Here is a 21,026-nt window from a genome sequence, read left to right on the forward strand (position 1 = left end):
ATACATTTTTTTTAAAAAACAAAGAGTTTAAGTGTTAACTCAAAGTTGGGGGGTGGGCTCATTAAGGGCATGCTGAGTTATTTTTGCTTTCTCTCTTTATTCATTTTACATTTGCGGTGCCTTGCAGAGTGTCAAATCAGTCCAATTACTCCCACTTCCACCTCCTCTCTGCAACAAGCAGATATTTATATGCATACAGTAAAGTCCTACTAGGGTACTTGAAGTTAATGACTTGGTTAATGTTATTAGAGGGGGAATGCAGAAGCCAATATACTCAATAGTCTTAATATATAAAATGTACATAAATATACAAAGTTAAGATTTCCCTGGCTGGACTAGAAACGGCTTCTAGATAAGAACAATACATTTCCAAAAGCAAACAAACAAGAAAAACAGATGAAAACACAAAATAAACAACATTTCCTTCATATTCTCCCTCCATTTTCCCCAAGCAGAAACTTCTGGAGCTGAACAATGAAACCAACACTTGAATGCAAGAAACTGCAGTTCCTCCAATGGCCCCTCGAGGCTGGTTCCTAACGTTAAAAGACTGGTCTCGAGCTTGAAAACAGGATGTTTACAGCTTGGTACCAGGATGGCTTACTGTGAGGTCCAGATGGTCCCACAAGTTTGTGCTTTGGTGTTGGTGAATTAAATTATCATAATGTATGTTTTGTTTTTTTTTAATTAGCAGGTGTTTATGTCCAGTCTGTGGCTGTAACTTGCTAACTGAGATAACATCTTACCCTCACTCTGAAAAATGATCAGGTCCAGGCTATAATGCTAATGATAAGGCTTCAAAAATGTCATTGTGGCTCGCTCGATCAGTCCTTTATATGCTGACTATTACAAAGAAAAATAGAATGATTGTGGAACACACTATGTATTTTTCATGTTTTACATGAAAATGTTAAATGTAAAAAAAAGTGGGTAATATAGGAAGCAATGGAAAGGAAAAGAACTTAAACAATCAGAAAAGCAAGAACAGGTAAGTAGAAATTAAATCGGAACAGAAGAGCAGTGAACAGAAAGTACTTTATGGATGGGTGAATGAATGAATGGACGGATGGAAGCCAGGCAGATGACTCACCATCAATCCTGCTGACCAGCTCCTCTAGGGCCTTGACTTTTTTCTGGATGCCTGGCTGAGCAAATGTATAGTTGTCCTGAGGAATAGAAGAAAAAGCACACAGTCAAAATGGCCTAAGGCTCATAAAGCAACAGTAAAAGTACCTTTAAATAGTTGGTCTTTAATACGTTTGTTGGTACTTATGCATTTCGCTTACTCCCCAAGAAAAATGAATGCAAGAACAAAACAGCCTTCAAACACTATGTATAAATCATCACAAGCAACCGGGAAAAGCAGTGCGAAGGTCAGACTGGCAAGTGGATAAAAGTCCTGTGAACCTGAAGTGACTAGATAACAACAAATTACAGGGAAAAGGGAATAAAAGCACAAGCTAAGGAGATCAAGCAGATATTTTATTACAGGAATATTTGTCATATTTCTCTGTAATTTGCTCAACAAGCCGTGAAATTGATCCCTCATTGAGAAAACTAATGCAGTTTGATTCACATTGACGTTTCGCAGCTATTTGGCCCGAGCGTCTGTGTATCACAGCGCACAGTGAAAGGGTCTGAAATTTTCCGTTTAGTCTTTCAGAATATTTTTTTATAAAGTGCTGCAGCTATTAGAAATTTTGAGTGTTTGCCAGAGCCTATTTCACACCTCACACAAAGCCTAAGTCATTTTTAAACTGTAAATAAAGAAATGGGCAACCTAACTAATATTGCCATAACAAAACATTTGCAGCTCCAACCTTGCAGGCAAAGTAAAAGGCTGATTACGAATGAGGTTCTTAGAAAGGGAGATCAGGCTTGAATGGGTCAAATTTGTTGTGCAGGTACTTATCACCAAGGTCTTCATGTCATGTATTATATCATTTAAAGATTTCCTGTGCCACATCTCGGCTAAATAAATCCAGTTTTAAAATTCGATGATAGAAGAGGTGGTTTTATAAAGCTGCAAGTAAAACCAAAACTCAAGAGATCCATAAGCCTGCAAAGCTCTAAATGGACTTTCAAGTATTGTCATGTGCTCAAAAAAAGGCTACATAATAAGAAGTGATTATTTTACTGTTTCCATTGACATTCTGACTCATAACATTGATCTTATTTTATTAATTTTGGCTAATGGTCAAAAGCTATGGTGTCATAAGGAAATGAAGATAATTTGGAAATGCTTCTTTAAGTAGCTAGCTCTTAATGTGACAAAAATAACAGAGTTATTGTATAAAATTTTATTCATTATATGTTCCTTTGTAGTCAATCAGCTCTAGGAAAGAACAGGCACTGAGGAGAGTTCAAGTTCATATTACATATAGTTGTAGCATAACCGTGGTAGCTAGTAAAAGGTAGCTGCGCTATATAGTTTCAAAGGTGTAGCCTAACCATGCTAGCTAGCAAAAAGTAGCCTCAGTATGCAGTTGGAGGTGTAACACAACCATGCTCGATACAGTGATAAAAAGTAGTTGCATATATAGTTTTGGAAATGCAGCATAACCACGCAGGTTAATAAAAGTAGCATTGCTATATAGTTTTAAAAATGTAACATAATCATGCTAGCTAGGAAAGGTAGCCTCACTGTGTAATGTTGCAGAGAGGCCAACTTAGGCGGAAAAAATAAATAAATAAAACTTTTTGGGTTGTTAAATAAAGTAGGCAAGTGTTTAAAAAATACACGCTGCCTTTAAACATAAGCCATATTTGCCCGTCAAACATTCTCTTTACAAGGTGCAGCAAGTCACTAGTTGGTTGCTGATAGATTAAATGAGTGTGTGTGTGTGTATATTATGGCTTTTATAATAAAGATGAATAAAATGACAACAGAGGGCAGTGTAAGTTGAACTTGCAGAATACAATCCACGTGTGAAACAGCACATAAGCATTTTGCGTGTGTGCGTGTACGTCCAAACACACACAAAACGAGGATTACATTTCCTTGAGGGGTCATTTCAGTGTGGTCTGAGAACAGCTGATGTGGCAAACCATCCCAGAAAAAGAGAGAGGGAGAGAGAAAATGAGACGGAGAAAGGGGGATAAAGGTGGGCAAGAGAAGTCATTTAGCAATAAACAGCTTCAGTTGTCCTTCAGGCACAGCAGAACTGAGGCACTCGTGTCCTCCTGAGTCCATCAGTGGCTGGCAGAGTAAAAACTGCATTCCTTCCTCCTACAGTTTTTTTTTTTTCTTTATCCCTTAGTCGCCACCCTTTCACCACTTTATAGTCCCCGAATGCAACTTTTACTATTCTTAGCATACCTCTACACAAATGTTTTTGGTCTAGTGCTTTATTCCTTAGCTGTAAAAAACATTAAATATATGCTCCCATATTTCTCGAAACCCAAGCTCCCAGTTCACCAGAGCCCAACTGATATTGACACCAATATTTAGTGATTTAAAAAAAATAAATAAAAAAAAAATCCTATTTTTCCTTTCAGATGCATAAAGAATAAACAGATTCACCTAACATTTGCTATGCATAGGGATTTATGAACCTTATGGAGTTCAAATGCAACAATGTGACATTTCATTTTTAAAAAATAATCACGTTTTATTGTCACAACAAATTGCAGATTACTTGTTTACTGTCTGCAGCATTTCAAATGTGTTTTCAACAGTGAAACTGCAGAGTGACCTCTGTAGGACAAAATGTGTAACATCATCACCTATCTCCTAACTTTCTTAATACGCCCTTATGAATGGTGATAGAATATACTGACAAATATCTAATATTGGCCGACTTATCAGCCCCACCGACAAACCAGTCGAGCTCTATAGTTCAGTGTTTTATTTCCTATGAACATGGGTATAGTAATGCATTTTTGTTCATTTGTACTCAACTATGAAACATAGTGGTGTATGCACTTTTGGTCAGAAAATCCAGTTTGCATGTTCTCTTGGCGTCTGCGTGGGTTCTCTACGGGTACTCCAGCTTCCTCCTCCCACAGTCCAAAAACATGGGGTTAGGTTAATTGGCAATTCTAAATTGCACGCAGGTGTGAAAGTGAGCGTGAATGGTTGTCTGTCTGTACGTGTTAGCCCTGTGACAGACTGGTGACCTGTCCAGGCTGACTCTCACCTTCAGGGATCCACCCCCACAACTCTGAATTGGATAAGCGGAAGAAAATGGGTGGATGGATGGAAAGTAAATTCATTTAGTAGTTTTGGAAACAGCTACATTAAAGCACAGCTGCCAGCAGTGTCCCTGATTATCCCTGAGAATTAACTGTATTTCTCACAGCTACGATATCCCAACACTTTGTATCATCTCACCTTCCTGCTCTTCCTTCTACACTCTCTCTCTAAAATGTTGTCCATTGTCCTCTATTCTACTTTTCTATTCACTATCTAAACCACCTTTCAACTTTGCTTTATTTTTTCCTCATTTACATTTGTTCATTGCCTCCATTTTCTGTCCTCAGTCTCTCCGGCTCTCTTTTTCTACCACCCCAGTGTTAATGCGGTTACGTGCTAAGCAAGTGTGAGGGCCAGTACAAGTAATTACATTTGCATTATTGAAGCTGCTGGCTTTAATCAACTCCCTGTGCCTTGTCCCCTTCTCTTGCTCTCCATTTCTCCCTCTTCTTATTTGTTTTAAAGTCCTATTGTCACACCACCAGTTCTTTTTTCCAGTGTTGTTTCAACCTCATCAGACTTCTATGTTTGCTTCACATTTTTCTTGTTTCATGTGTCTGACTGCTTTCACTTTTTTGCTCATCCACACCGTCTTCACCATGTTTGTCGGTCCCAATCTTCGAATGGCAACTTTGAAAATGATTGCTTGTGCTGAACACTACATCTGCTTGTGTTAAAGGTATGACTCATTTAAGTGCATCGGGCGCACTCAGGTATTTCTGATTGTTTTCCTTTACATTTTCATGCCCGTCTCCTTTCTTTCTTTCATTCTTTTTTTTTTTTTTTTTTTTTTAAACAATCTTTCCAGAGGTAAATTATTTGTCATACATAAGGCACTTTTCTCTCCGGCTGAACAGACAAACCTGGGGCAACAGGCAATTTTAACTCAATTACATTGCTTCTATTTTTCTTGTGCAAATGACTTGAATATATTTCCTTTCTCATAAAACATCGAGCGAACTACATTTTTCATCCCTCCACTTTCTATCACATACTCTATGTTTGCTAGCTTGCAGTTTTCTTGTAGCTTACTCTTGGTGTTGGAGCACTGCTGCAGTTCTGCCTGACTGCACAGAATAGCATAAAAAAGGCAGCAGAAAGGATATGTGTTTTTCTTATTCTCATTCTTTTAATCTTTCATAGTTTTATCAAAATTGACCTTTGAATGAGTTTTTTTTTTTTTTAATAATGTCAGTTTATCAGTGACCTAAGACCCTTTCCTTAATGTATCCCTCCCTCTACTTTGTTTCCTTTGTTCTCATTTGTTAGTCTGTGTTTTTTCTTTTTACCTCCAAATCTTTTTGTTTTGTTTTGGCTACTCGAATATGGCAAAAATAATAATTGTAATTACAATTACTTTAAATTACATTATAGTATTACATTTAACTGTGGATTAATTGGAGCTTCAAACAGAAATCTGCTAACCAGAACATCAGTTAAGTTCATCTGGCTCGCAATCCATCACAATTCATAGTTTTGCAAAAAACAACCAAAAAAAACCAAACACAAACACACACACGACCTTGACCTGAGCACAGTTTGTATGAGGACCCATTAGGTGATCATTTTATGAGGACTAGCGACGTGAACTGTGAACAGATGGAAAGACGACAGATGCCTCTGCATGGCATGAGATCGTCGGACCTTCAGCCAAATGAGCTGAAAAACAAATAAATAAGTGGGGAAAAAATGCAGTGGGTTCTTTTTATTGGTTTGTTTGTTGGGTTTTTTGAGGGGGTTGTTTGGGTAAGGTCTTGCCTTACACAAACAACGCTCACTTACAAAACCTTCACTTTCAGTTTTTACTTCCTCTCGTCCAGGATTCTCATAGTGCGGCCTGGGGGAAAGTAACACTTACTAAAAAGTAAATCATAAACTGGCTTCTTAATGTGACACTTGACCTTTAAACTTGGCTGTAGATACACAAAAAAGACGCCTTATTTTACATCTTAGTTCGATCTACGCTAAATGGGTGACTGTGGCTCAGGGGGTTGGGATGCACATCTGTAACCGGAAGGTCGCTGGTTCAATCCCCGGGCTTTCTGTCCTGGTCGTTGTGTCCTTGGGCAAGACACTTTACCCTACCGCCTACTGGTGTTGGCCAGAGGGGCCGATGGCGCGTTATGGCAGCCTCGCTTCTGTCAGTCTGCCCCAGGGCAGCTGTGGCTACAACTGTAGCTGCCTCCACCAGTGTGTGAATGTGAGAGTATATGGATAGTGGCATTGTAAAGCGCTTTGGGTGCCTTGAAAAGCGCTATATAAATGCAATCCATTATTATTATTATAAACAATGAATGAATATGAGCTGTACGGGAGGAAAAAAAGCGCACCAGTTTAAAGAACCGGGATGCACTAGATTGATAGCACAATGCAAAAAGTTGAATGTCATTTTGAAAACAAACGCAGCGCAATAATGGTTTTATCTTGATTGTCCCGTTTTCATAAGCGATTGAGGCTGAAATCATAATTGAAAATACAATTCGATTAATCGCCCACCACTACTAGAAGTCATTTCCTCTCCCGCCTTATGTTCTCCATTTCGCCGTCTATTTTCATCACTTTGGTGGTGTTAATGAGGCTAGACTTGACTAAGTGTTCTGAATAACCTATTATGTCTCCTCTGCTTTGCTTGTTCCCTGGTGTTTCATTTTGTTCCATGCTGTTCTGCATTTTACTTTGTGACTAATTGTACTGGAGTCAGATCTATCTTTTTCTTCCCTCAAACATATCTGTGATGAGAATAAGATACTTTTTTTACAATATGCTCGCATTTTCTTCTCTTTTTAGCATTTTGGCCTCTTTCACTTCTTCTCCTCTTTTCCTATAGCTTGTTGCCTCACCTCCTCCCAGTTTCAATCCCTCTCCAATTCTCATCTTCACTTAAATCTTTTTTTTTTATATTTTTGTCCCCTTTGCTACTTTCTTTCTTTTTATTCCCATCCTTCTTCCACTCACTTCCTGTCTTTGTCAAATCCAATATGTCAGATGTTTGATCAGCTGAGGCAACACGAGGAAATCAACTCTCACCCTTTTATTATTCATGCATTCTCTTCCTCCCTCTCCATCTGTCCATTCACCACATCTGACCCAGCAACTTAGCGGAACTGCTCCGGTCTGCCCCTCATAAACGGACGGAGGCGCGTCACACAAACATAAACTGTCTTGTTTTTCTCTTTCTCGGGTGTCAACAGCCTTCCGTTCTCTCTTCCTTTGTTCACTGTGTTGCTCGCTCTCAGTCAGCCGAATCAATAGCTCCCCTCCACCTCACAGTCCATTCTATTAGACTCAACAATGGCTGCATGCTGGACTAAGATTGCCTCCTTTTGTGGCACCGGATGTCTATCAGCAAGTTGGACAGAACCAACGTTGCAAGGGTGAGGAGGAGGAGGAAAAGAGAGAGATGACAGGTCAAGATAAAGGGTAGAAAATAATGGACACAATGTCGCAGAGAAGACTGAAGGACAAGCCAATGATCCATCATTCTGGTACAAGAACGAGAAAGGAGAGAGAAATGATGATTGTAGTAAGGTGGAGACCGCAGCTGTTCAAAGTTACAGGAGGACTGCGCTGATTTTATTCTGCTGATTTTTTACGGTGCTTTCAGCATCTTGGCCTTGATTGTGAGAGCAGTAAGCTCAGACGTGTACTGGCAGTGCAACAAGGAAGGTCATCTAAAAATCTGAGGTGCAGCAGTGCAGTTCAATAAAGACAATGTTATTTTTTTATTTTGAGAATTTCCTGCGATGCTCATTAACCATATTACTGTGCTAGTCACAGAGCCATTGTGCAGCACCTCCACATCACTAAAAAAACACCCAAAAGACATGCCACGCTAAAAGAGCAGTGACTACTTTGATGGCTCAGAGTGTGAGTAAGATTGTCCTCAAACTAAGAGACTACGTGTTTTGAGTAACTTTTTAATGCAGGATATGAGATGGGACCTCGTTCCTAAGGAGGGCTACGATTGCATCCACTTCAAGGTTTTTGGATTAGAGCAGTGGCCCACTTATATTAACGTTTGTCACCTTAAGGTATATACATAAACATTGGCGATCAGAATTAATGACACACCCTTTCACACACTACAATAGGATACAGTCATTTGTAATGAGCCTCTCTATAAAAGTAGATGCAGAAATACTAAGCCTAAAAAAGCCTAAGTGTGACTATTAGTAAAGAGTATCAACAAGGTTAAGGAGCTATGGCTGAGGCAGAGGTTTGGTGAGACTATCTGCGGCAGCGTGTTTTAAATTAAACCTTAAACTGCAAACGTTCACTGTTTCTGGCTTCTTAGATTTGCTAGCTTCTAGCAAATCTTGCTAGCATTTGCTCATTAACACTAAAGAAGCTGTGATTAATAGCGGCAGTGTTATGTTAATGGATAACTTGTCATATATGACCAATTTTTACACAAATGAGATGGTTATGAATCCCTATAGAGAAGGATTTATTATCTGGGAAGCACAGATTTTCATTCCAAGCTTTGCTGTGCCAATCCATTCAGGACTTGTTTTAGACCTGCTGGCGTTGCTGCAAGAAAAGTCATGAAAATTTCAGTAAAAACCAAATGTGAACCCAGGCTCACAGTAAAGAGGAAGTCTGGGATTCCTCCTCCCAGCATCATGGATATTTATACTAAAATGAATGGCAGTCCACCAAACAGTTTAAGATGTTTTAGACTGGACTGAGATCCATCTTTAATGTCATACTTTATGCTGGCTCTGAACTTTTTCTCTGATTTTTTTATTCGTCTGAATTTAGTCTTTGATCAAAAGGTTTTGGATAATTGCCAGCTGCCAATTTTAAACTTCTTGTAGAAGTTCCTTCTTTTTAGTCAATACTTAGAGTTTGAGAAGTCTGGATGTCTAATGACTAAAGGAAAATATCAATTTATACAGTTCTGAAATTAAAGTATAAAGAGATATATGGACAGAACCCCCCACCCACCCCACCCAACAAGACAGGTTATATAAAAAAAACATTTAATCTTCTTTTATATTGTGTTAGTCTGAAGTAGAAATCTGCTTTTTCTACATCTTATAAACTGTGTCTGGTAACAGACAAAGAAATGAGAGAGACAAACCTCTCTCAAACCTTGTGAACTTAAATGACCAGCATCTACATCTGAACCTGTTTCCCTAATTACCTAAAACTATTAACAGAAACCACATTTCTCACTTATGTAACTTCTAAGAAATAAGGTCATTGAAGAAAGTAGACCGTAACCTGGTCTGTCCATGTCTCTTGCACAATTCAGCTCAACATAGAAGCAAACAATAACAGCTATTGCAACATTGCTGTAATTAAAGTGGTACTTTCATAGCCTTCCTTTAACACAAAAACCCACAAAAAAATTGTTGCAAATCACTTATGTGATCGTTTACAGATGAATGGTTTATTTAGAGAGTTTGAGTAAGGATTAAAAGTTTATTGTAGCATAGAGACAGCACTACTGAAGGTTACTAATGATCTTTTAATAGCTTCAAACAAACTGTCCTGTGCTTGTCTGGATAGACCTCAGAGAAACATTAGATACTACTGATTGCAAAGGTTTATTACAGAAGCTGTAACACATGACTGGGATTAAAGGATATGCACAGTGCTGTGTGTGCTATATTAGAAAGTTACGAATGGTGTTCCACAGGGCTGTGTGCTAGGACCACTTCTATTTATGTTATTTAAAAAACAAACAAACAAAAAACAAACCACACCGCATACATTTCCGCTGCTATCCAGATGATACCAAGCTGCATTTATCAATAAAGCTGGTAGGCAAACATCAATAGCCTGACAGCAAGGAATATCCATATCGGATTCATCCTGTTGGTCACTTAGCACCTGTCTTTGTTTGGCATTTCTCTAAGCTTTTCTTTCCTCTATTTTTCTTTGCCCACTAACCGGCTGCAGCGTATGAATGCCCCTTCATTGTTCTGCCAGAAATCTTTTCCCGTTAAACAGAAGTTCTTCTTCCCTACACAAGTTCTAAGTCATATGATCATAAGTCATATTATTTTGGAATATAATGTGCAAAATAATACGACTGTTGCTGCAAACGATTGCTATATAATCACTTGTATTACTTCAATTGAGTCTTTAAAAAAGGACATTAAATAGAATGCAAACTCATTCCTTTGTTCAACAACTTTGCAAGAGTTTAATAAGTTAACACTCTTCTATATAGAAGTAAATGTCAGTTAAGTACACTGACCAGACCACATTATGACCACACAGAGGCAAAGAATAAAAACTATCTTGTAACAACTGAGCTGAAATATATTTAGCTGTAAATAAACAATTGTTGTAGAAAAGCACTGGATGCAGGAATGGTGGGCAAAAACCAGGATGTGCTGGATCAGGTCTGATCTGTGGTGGCCTGAACTCGTCACTTACAAGACCTAAAGAGTTCACGGCTAATGTCTTAGCTCCAGATACCATAGGACATGCGGTTTAGAAGTCTTGTAGATTCCAAGGTTCAGCAGGTCAGAGCTGTTTTGGCAGCACAAGAAGAACCAGCAGCATATTAGGCAGGGGTGGTTATAAGGTTCTCGCTTATCAGTGAACTCTGACACTGCCTCAGTGTAAGAGCTGGCTTTACATGCCCCCTAATACGATCAACACTGCTCGTCTCCCTGCTAACAAGGTTCTCATCCAGCATCCACCATCCTTATTACATAATTTTTATCCATCCACTCTTTCTGTGTCTGATTTTTCAGTTCCAGTCTGTCTCCTCACCTCTTCTCCTCAGCAGCTGTTACCACCTCCTTTTCCACTGACCCGTCACACAAACAAGTTCAGCTAATTTGATACTACTTAATCTGTCAAAGAATAACAGATGAAGCAGGACAAGAACGTATAACTGAAAATTATTAAAAAAAAATAAAAGCAGGTGAATGTGTTCAATCTTAAGTTGTCCTCCAACAGTGGCTACATACACAGGCTCATTAAAAAAGCTTAGGAAACACACAACACACAAACATTCTGTCAAGCATCACACACACACAAACACACCAGCTGGCAGATCACTCCTTGTGTGTGTGTGTGTGTGTGTGTGTGTGTGTGTGTGTGTGTGTGTGTAGGTGTTGCACTGAGTGACAGCCCAGGTTGACGGCAGGAGACCCTTGGGGAAACCAGAACAGGACATGGCGTCTGGTTTGGTCTGGCTACCGTCTGCTACACGTCATTCCTCGGACCCCTGTTCTCACTCTGGGGAGACCCCCATCTTTACTGCGACCGTGGAAACAGATGGTTGCCTTGACAATGAACGAACACATTACGATTGGATCGTGCACCAAAGGATGAGTTGGAGGCAGCTCATGCACAGTAGTAAGAGAGGGAGCGTTTGACCGTTTAATATTTTTATATTTCATACCATTTCATTACTCTTTATTTGGTCATAACTTAACTGCAGAAGCATTCATGGGACCAGGGCTTGACAATATATAGTTTCCTCTGGAAATGATCAACTTCAGCATACAGTGCACGGTGTGTATATAAAATCCTGAAAGTGCTGAAAAAGCTGCCCAATATTATTCCTGCTGAGACTTTTAATAAAACTTTAATAAACTTTAATAATCCATTCACGACTCCACAAGAAGGAGAAGTTAAATTTAAAGCACCAATGCTGTGCTTGATGGGGGGCAATAAATCTACATTTCCAAAGTCTGCATCATAGCACAAAGTAGCATGTCCAAGCATGGCACTTTAACCTAAAAGGGGTCAGAGACATTTTCATGCAGGACCTCCATTTGTCAAGACAACCGCTGAAGTATTAACAAGTTCACATCCCAAGGCGAAATTAAATATCTCAAAATTAGGTCCTGTGCTGGGAAAATACATTTAAGAGCCTGTGCTGCAAAAGGCATATCTGCAGAATTAGCATAAAAGGCAGGTTTTCATCTGCTGGCTTTAAAACTGAGAGCCCTCAGGGGTGTGCTGGCGGAATAATGGACTTTTTAAACTTTTTGACTTCATTTCCTTCGCTGGGCATGGCAGGTAAGACACAGGCTCCCTGGCTGTGCAGGGAAGCCACATACTGTAGCTGCTAGACAGCAAGAGATGCAGGTGGGAGCTATCTGTGCTGTAAAATGACACATATTAAATTACTCAGGCTTTGACTGACTGTTTTTATTGCAACATTAATAATATATTATGGCCCAGGATTAAGAAGACATGTTTAAATCAACAATGCAATATTAGCAGAGATGACGGTTTCATTTAGATTCATGGAAACAGGAGATATGGAACAATTTTAACAAGTTAAATTAGTAAAGTTAGCCAGAGGCGCTGTCCAATTTAGAACAGTGTAAGGCTAATTGGCTGCTAGAGAGAGTGGGACAACAGGCGGGCAGTCTAACAGAGTTGTGTGTCAACTAGTGAAATGTAGCCATTTGTAGAACCTATTTTCTTTTCAAGGAATACATAAATTCATTGTAATTCTTACAGTATTGTGAGGGTTCATGTATTATCTTAGAGATCCAGGCAGGCTTAAAAACACTTTATTCGTATGACTAGAAAATCAAAAAGTAGCAAATTTAGGCCCATTTGAACAATTTCTTCTAGGTAAGTAACTCAGTTAATTGTGTCATGTTTCGTTCATTATGTCAGAAAAATGTTAGCTGTCTTTTCCTAATTGCTTTTCAGTGGAGATGAAATCAAAGAAAGATGTGAAGGATAATATCAAAAAACTATTAGATTCTTCAGTCCATATATTTAATACCATTCTGTTTAATGCAGGATATATGCAGTATACATGAAAAAATATCACTTTATGATCAAGGTTGATCATAAATGAGAATAAAGTATAAAAATTCACAGCAGCTAAATGAGCATGAGCGCCGTCCACTTGTATTTCCCGTTCCTGCTAAAGAGATGATCCCTCTTCAACTCCTGCCTCTATTAAGCTTTTCAGTGTATCTTAAAATTAAAGACCATCATAGAAGCTGACAACACAGCAAAGCCTAAATTGAAGGCACAACCAGAGCAAACTGAAATAAACTAAAACCTTGACTTAACTTTATTTTAAAAGAGCAAATCATTACAAAGTGCTTCTGAGAAACACTTTGTGAGAAGCAGATTTTAGTAAAGTAGCATAACAGGTTTAACACATGAGAGCTCAAAATGTAACATACAGGGAGGTTCTAACTTTACTCATATATTAGTGGGGCAGATATATCAGCCATTATGAGCTATTTGCCATATTGGTATGGTATTTATAACAGCTGGTGAATGAAAAGTAGAAACACCTATCAACTATGGTATGATTGATGTTGATGTTGCATAATCTGTCCACCAGATGACAACTTCCCTACTGGCAGAAGACCAGAAATACAACCAGCTGATCCAAGCAGAGTCAGGAAAAGAGCAAATGAGGAAACAAGGACTTGTTGTGAACATAAAACAAATATTTATTTTTTTTTAATTGCACTGACGCATTATCTTAGTAAGTAACAGTAACAGGATTTTTAAATCAAATATTGGTATTGGTCTAAAAAATCTGATATCAGTCGGCCCGTAGTTTAAGCTGGAAAACATAGCAGGCTTTTACATGATGTCTGTCACATTGATGTTTGCTTTTGTGAACCATCAGCTCTTATCTGTGCGATGGTATTACTTCCTTTCCTTAAATTAAAGAGTGGGCCAGCGTATCAAAACCGTAGGAGACAATAAAAGAGGCACTGGAGAAGCACTTTGGACTGTGTGCCGTTATATGGTTGAGGCAGTTGTAAATGCACACAAGTACACAAGTGCGCATCCACTTAACAGCACTTAATAGGTCACGCCAAGACTGATAAATATCAATCCTCAATCATTTAACCATCAAACTGCCATTCACTGTCCAGTAAAGCAGCGTGTGTGTGGTAGTGCACACATCAAGAGCACATGCTCTTAACATGAGCAATGTTCCTTTTAAAATCCCAAGCGGTTAAAGAAGGCATCTGTCGACATTTTTATGATCTAGAACCGTGAAGACTAACGAGAGCGGTCATGTTTCCTCACAAAATAAATTGTCCATCTGATTTTGTAAAACATCAAAATCAGAATAGTCTGGATCTCTCCAACCTATCTTTCATCCCAGCATGCTCTTTAGAGGCGGGGGCTGCACTGCTGCCAATTAAAACTGCAGCTCATTAGAGAAGCCGCTTAAGTGAATTGACAGCCAAAAATACTCTGTTCACTTTTAGGTGAGAGAGAAGCGTGGTGGTGAAGTACTAAAACCAGAGCTAATGGCCAATTTACAGTTTTAAAAAAGTATTTCCACTGTACACCAGGTAATTACATAAAATAGCAAGAAAAGCACACCAGCTGTGGTTCATGGATGGATGGAAGAAGACACATTTCTCTTCATGAAATTTCCCAACCATTTAGTGGTTTTCAAACATCCCCATTTAAAAGTTTATTCTGCATTGTTATGCAATTAAACTTTAAACACTTTGCACCAGTTGGTTCAAAACAAGTTGACACCAGTGTGGCACAGGCTCCACACAAAACACTGGAAATATAAGGTGCTTAGAAGGCAGCTTGCAAATGTAATTGCACAGACAAACTCTGCCACCCGCCAACCCTGGACCCCCACCTTCATGGCCGCAGTTAAGTGTAATAGTGTATAGTGGATGTGAGAGGGTCTAAGACGAGGTCAGAGCAAGGATCACCAACTAATTATGGCGCGGAGGCACTCAGCCTCCGTCAGATTGTTTAGAAAGCATTAGGGGGGAAGCATGGGCTTCCCTGGTGCATTGCACATAATTAGTTTGGAGCCAAGGTCACAAACAAACACAAGCGTGGGGACAGCCATACACATACAAAAACATACACAAAGACACACACTCTATTCTTCTCTCTTACTTCCTCTGCTCTGCAGCTCTCTGTCTTTCTCTCTCAGGGGCAACAAGGCCCAGCGTCTATTAATTTCCTGAATGAATAGCCTACCAACTGATAGTTATTTATGGACTTTGTATTTAAATATGCTCCTTAATACGAATTACCTTTGGTATTTGATTAACACTATTTTCAATGCACAGCTGTATCTATTAAACAGCATGGATAAACATCTGTTAAGATATTGCAGTCTTTTCTTTTTCTGCCTCAGAATGAGCCTCTGGAGGGTGACGGAGCAGAGCAGTAAGCATGATCGGCATGCCTAAAGGCAATGAGTCTGTGTTGTCTCATTTGACAGAAATCTATGCGTTTTCTTGTTATTTGTGATAGATCACAAACAAATTTGGCATCACAAAAGACAGTGATGTGTGATTCATAAGCTGCAGTGATAATAATAAATGACTACGCAAAAAATACAAAACGAGATGTGCAAGATGCAGGGTCCATAAAGTAGTCCTAAATGGGGGTGAAGGGGTGGGGGGGGAGACTATCTTTATAACTGCATTTAAATAGAAAACAGTTGCTAATAAATTGAGAGGTTGTGCTTTTTCTGACTTTGATGGTCAAATATCAGGTAATGAGCCAACTGCTTTAACCGCACAGAGGCTCAGTTTAAGTGCAGCTTTTTCAGTCGTCTGGCAGCACACATCGTTCTGTGTACAAGTGTGATATTAGGCGGGATGTACAACAGTTTAAAAATGAAACACTTCAGTTAATCTGGATGTATCCAGTTAACCTATTATCCATGTTAGTGATACTAAGGTGCGTATTGCCACTGTAGCTACACAGAGACGCCAGAGGAGACGGCTAACAGGGCTAAGCAGCCCATAGAGCGGGACACCTTACTCTGATACTCCAATTAACTATTAAAACCACCAGCAGACTGTGGATAGTAAAACTACATCCCCATCCCAATCTCAGGTGGAGACACAGATTAAACACTGGTGTGGAGAAACTGTGAGTGTGTGTGTGTGTGTGTGTGTGTGTGTGTGTGTGTACTTTGTTTTGCAGGTCAAAACAGAGCAGATTAGCTGCCTTATGCACTACCTATGTAAAATATAGTGGCTTCTGATGAGAGGATAGATACTGAAGTGTCTCTTAAACAGCTGTTTGGATATTAAACACATTATGGGTTTGAAAGGTTTATTCATTTGTATTTTTATTTTGCTTTCCCCTACTTTTTGCTACATATGTGTACTGTTCCAATGCTGGGTGCTTATATCGTATTAAACGTGCCTATTAATGGCCAATGTTGAGGACAGCATCTGTAAAGGTAATCCAATCAAGCTCAGCCTTCCGACTGCTCTAAATGCTCCGTTTCAGGCACTTTTTTCTATTCTCGAGAGTTGAAAACAAAATATGGTCATCGCCAACACACAGCTCAGAGGGGTAGCCAATCACAAGAAGGGAGAATGGCCTTTAAAGGAAATGAGCCACAGGAAGAGCTGAAAAACTGCATAAATAAGGCAAATAAATAGGGCAAGAATATCCAAGATTAAAATAGGCAACTGGAAATAAGCCTAATTTTGATTTCACTTTGGTGAAAATTTGCTACCAAGATTCAGGGTGTTGTCCTTTACCCTTAAAACACATACAACAAAAAGCATATTGCCTGGTAAATATACTTTAACACTTACTGCAGTGGCAATTCTCCTAAGTGTTACTTTATACTACAGTCATCATTCCCACTGCTAAGACTTGGCAGATGTTTCTTTTACTTTGCCAGTAAGTAACAATTACAGCTGCCACGGCTAACAGTAACATCTGACTTTGGTATCATTAGCATCTCAAAAGGAGCTAAAATGCTGCTGCTTTAAGATGAAGGGAAGTGGGCTGGCTACTTTTTTTTGATAGCACAAATGACTTTTCAAAGATTTTAATCTTACAACACAGCAAGAAATAATAAAACATATATAATATATATTTCAAAATGGATGCAGAATTGGGGATGCTAAGCAACAATGTTGCTATTGAGAGCAAATGTACCGCCAGCCCAGGCAAGCACATTTAGAATTGACAGATGGCTCAACCATGACCGCTGAGAGCGGGTCGATTAACAGAGCTCGTGGGCAAGACGGTTTGGGAAGAAATGATGAAACAAAATGAATTTTGGTGATGTGGACTGTATGCAATTATCTGGCCTCCAGACACTCGGGCACGCTTTAGAATATGCAAGACGATCACATTTCTGAAGCCCACCAAAACGCTGTAACATTCCACACCGTCTGTACAGCCGATTATCTCAGCCGTTATTTTATGCACGCACACATAGCAGAAGAAAATCATGCTGAAGAAAGAGTTATGGTGTAAAACTTGCCCTATGTAGTGGAAAGATGCAATTATTTTTCAAATTAATGGTCTATAACCAAGGAAAACAGAGGAAAGGTGCCGTTAGGTGGGATTTATGGTCTGTCCAAACTGCGTGTTGGATGGTCAGATAGTGTTGCAAATCCCCGCTCCATCCACATTGCTCTAATGTCAGGTAGCTACTGGCTGAGTCGTCCATTATGTGCAACCCTCCGAAACCAAAAATTCACAAGCAACTACCACGCTGTATGGAGATTAAAAAGAAGCTGAGCATTGTCATTCTCTGTTTTGGACTTGGCTGTTTTGGACTTGTTAATCAAATGTTCAACCAAAGCATAATTAGTGTTATATTTTACTGATGCCATGTCAAGCCACTCCTTCATGAGAGCTGGGTTTTCAGTTCAACTCTCAGCAGGACCATCTGGGAGTGACCAGAAGATGTAATATAATCCAGTCCAGAAGTCACATTAATAAGAAATGAGGCAACAAAACTTTATATCATTAAAAAAAAAAATGGTAAAAACAGGAGTTAACTGTAATGAACTAGTGGCTTATTTTAATATTGTTCATCTTAATTAACATTTTTATTTCTTATGTTTTCTAATTGGTTAAGAATGAGCTTTTTTTACTTCTTTGAACATTGTCTGGATGGTTTCTGTGAAGTTATAATACAACTTACAAAACACAGTGTAGTGCATCTACGAACAGCTTTTATGAGTTATAAAGTTATTTATAAAGCCACGAAAAAACAGCTAATTTTAGGCACTAAAATAAATTGGTTAATTAAAACAATTATGGCTTGGTTTAAAACTTACTACTTTAAAACCATCAAAAGTCACAAAGGTATGTGACATCTTGGAATGAGGATGTTATGTTTACTGGTGTCATCAGTATATAACCCTGAGCATCTCTTGTAAGCTCTACATAACTCAAGTACAACATGCAATCAAGAATGAATTACCTTTCATTAAACAAAGTTATGATGAAAATAAACAGATTTTTTGACATTACTTTTGATTAGTGAACATTATTAAAGATCATTTCATTGTTTTGATTCATTAACACTAACTATACAAATCAACTATTAACTGATCACTTATCAATGTAGTTGTTGGTAAAAAAGAAAAAAAGAAAAATGAGACTTTTCACCACAATTTGAGCTCTTTTTGTGTGTTGACAAATTTCTGATTACAAGATGCGAAACTGTGGAAGAAGAGAGGACTTAAATGTTAAACAACAGGTTAAACAACAGGTAGCTAGCTAACAAAAGCTAGCCAGCTGACAGATATCTGATGTCTTGTCAAGAGATTAATATGTGAACACCCTTTCAGTTCTTCCATCTCTGCTTAGAGTGATGACTAAAGAGGATCAGTAATATGGTAAAGCATCTGTTACTGGAAGTTCATGTAGTGGCTTTAAGACCTATTATTGAAAATGTTGTGAGGCAACCTGCACAGGCTGAACACACAGCTTACCTGGATCCCGTCCAGCAGTTTGCTCATGCACCAGAAGCTGTCAGCCTCAATATTCCTCAGAGCCTCTTCCTGGAGACTGGACACGTCAAAGTTTTCCACTTCCTCCTCTGGAGAAGACAAAATGAGAACAACGACAGAGCGTAAAGAATTTGCTGCTTATGGGAAAGAGACTGACAGATAAAAAGACAGTGAGACGGGCCAAAGAAAAAGAAGGGAAGTTTAAAAAAAGACAACAGGAGAAAACAGGAGAATTCAGGGGAGAGATATGGCGAGCAATGCCAGGTTCCCAGCACAGCATGGGCTCTGCCATAAGCCTGTCACCATAAACCCTGACAGGGGAACAATACAGCCATAGGTGCATGGGGAGGACTAATTCAATAGGGAGAGTAGGAGCAGGAAAGAGGTAAGTGGGTGGGTTACGAAAGATGTAAGGAAATGAACGAAGACGCTGACAAATTGAAGCAAAGGTATGAAAGGGGGGGGATGAAGCAGTGAAGACTGTGTGGAAGGATGTAGGAAGACACTAAAAAGAGGCCTATTAGAGCAGCCTAATGATTATCATCTTTGAACAGCGGTTCAACCTTTCCCGTGGCTTCTTTGAACATTTCGAAAATATTACAGAGTTTGTGCACAAACTTTCATGTTGCAGACAGCATGAATGTATTTAACATATTTTTTCCGGAAAAAATAGTTTTACTAGTCAAATTCATGCCAATAACTTGGTATTTGAAAGGAGTTAGACCTTTCAATCTTTTATCTTAGCTTTACGTCTATCCTAAATGTACCATTTTTAAACAGTTCAGTATTTATTGATGGATTCAGGGTTTTCATATGACCTTTGATGTAAACTCCTACTGCAGTGAGTTCAAAGGGAGCCGTGAAAAGCAAGGTGAAGGAGGTCAGGCGAGCTGAAAGACAAACAGTCTGCACATAAGTAAAGCAGAATTATGTTTGGAGATATATTTTTAAACACACTGCAGGGCTGAACAAAAGAAACGATTCCTAAGCTGCGAGCACGCCGAGTCCCCAGTCATCTCCAGTGGGTGACTTCAACGATGGGTGTCATCAGATGTCATTAACGGCAGTAGTGTGTGACGGACTGCAGGGGCTCTGACGGGCTTCTGACAAGCCACTGACAGCCAGTGGAGAGGAGATGGGACGAGACTGATTAACAATGATCTACAGAGAGAAAAGAATGAGCGAGAGAGGGAGACAGAGAGAGGGAGAGAGAGAAAAAGAGCAAAGGCAAAGACAGAGTGTGTGTGTGTGTGTGTGTGTGTGTGTGTGTGTGTGTGTGTGTGTGTGTGTGTGTGTGTGTGTGTGTGTGTGTGTGTGTGTGGTCATATAACCAAAACACTGGTCTACATATTTGTGTGAGTTCCTATTAAACACTCAAATACACAAGGATACCAGCTCTGCCTGGTATCCTTGGCAACCTCAGTGGAATGTTGTCAAGGTTGTAATGAGCATGCTCCGTCTGACAGACAGACAGACGGACAGGGAGCTGGCTTTGGGCCAGGGCTACAAAGCTGCTAACAACTACGCTGCATGCTCGTGTGTGTGTGTGCTGTCTCATTTGTCTTGTCTGCTTAAAGTCAGGTAAGGATGGACAGAATGTAGAGCGAGAGGCTATGCTTCCTTCATTTCAGTGAGGTCTTTCATCCCATTACATCAGTACATGTCAACGTGTCCAGTAGCACAGAAATCTAATTTTGTTCACACGGCTACCAGATCTTTAATACCAGATATGAAAGTCGTCAGAGGCTTTTTTTTTTCTGATTAGATGACAGTACAGTTTATTTTACTCCAATACTTATAATGCAAAAAAAAGAAAAAGAAAAGAAAGAAAAGAGAGAGGAGACGTACTGCAGCCAGAGGGCAGACATAGCAGTCATTATTTGTGCAAACATACAGAGATATAATCTCATAAAATCCCATTTTTGGCAAGAGATCAAAAAAAAAGAAAGAAAGAAAGACAGAAAGTAAATCAGCAATGACAAGTGTAAACATATCGAGAGAGGAAGAGGTCACCCACTGAGGAAATGTTACCACTCTGAGACATCTGATGAGATGAGAACTCAACATATTTCCTCAGCTTAAATTGAGGCCACGGCAGAAGTCAACTACAATCAACTGGACCTAAACACAGAGTATGAGCAGCTGCTATAACAGAG

The 21,026-nt window shown here is 39.2% G+C and overlaps 1 protein-coding gene across 3 annotated transcripts in view; it reads right to left on the reverse strand.

The window, feature by feature from the left end:
- Nucleotides 1-21,026, reverse strand: part of tbc1d22a (TBC1 domain family, member 22a) — a 167,149-nt gene that overhangs the window by 48,476 nt on the left and 97,647 nt on the right. For all 3 annotated transcript variants that reach the window (XM_085435917.1, XM_085435918.1, XM_085435919.1), the window contains 2 exons: nucleotides 18,853-18,959; nucleotides 1,091-1,166 (listed from right to left, as the gene is read on the reverse strand). In XM_085435917.1, coding sequence (XP_085292043.1) covers nucleotides 1,091-1,166; nucleotides 18,853-18,959 — 183 coding nt within the window. The remainder of the gene's footprint in view (nucleotides 1-1,090; nucleotides 1,167-18,852; nucleotides 18,960-21,026) is intronic.

Source organism: Copadichromis virginalis, linkage group LG17, assembly GCF_057382275.1.
Source record: "Copadichromis virginalis isolate Kocher_CV1m ecotype Utaka linkage group LG17, C_Virginalis_male_GT1.1, whole genome shotgun sequence".
Lineage (NCBI taxonomy): Eukaryota > Metazoa > Chordata > Actinopteri > Cichliformes > Cichlidae > Copadichromis > Copadichromis virginalis.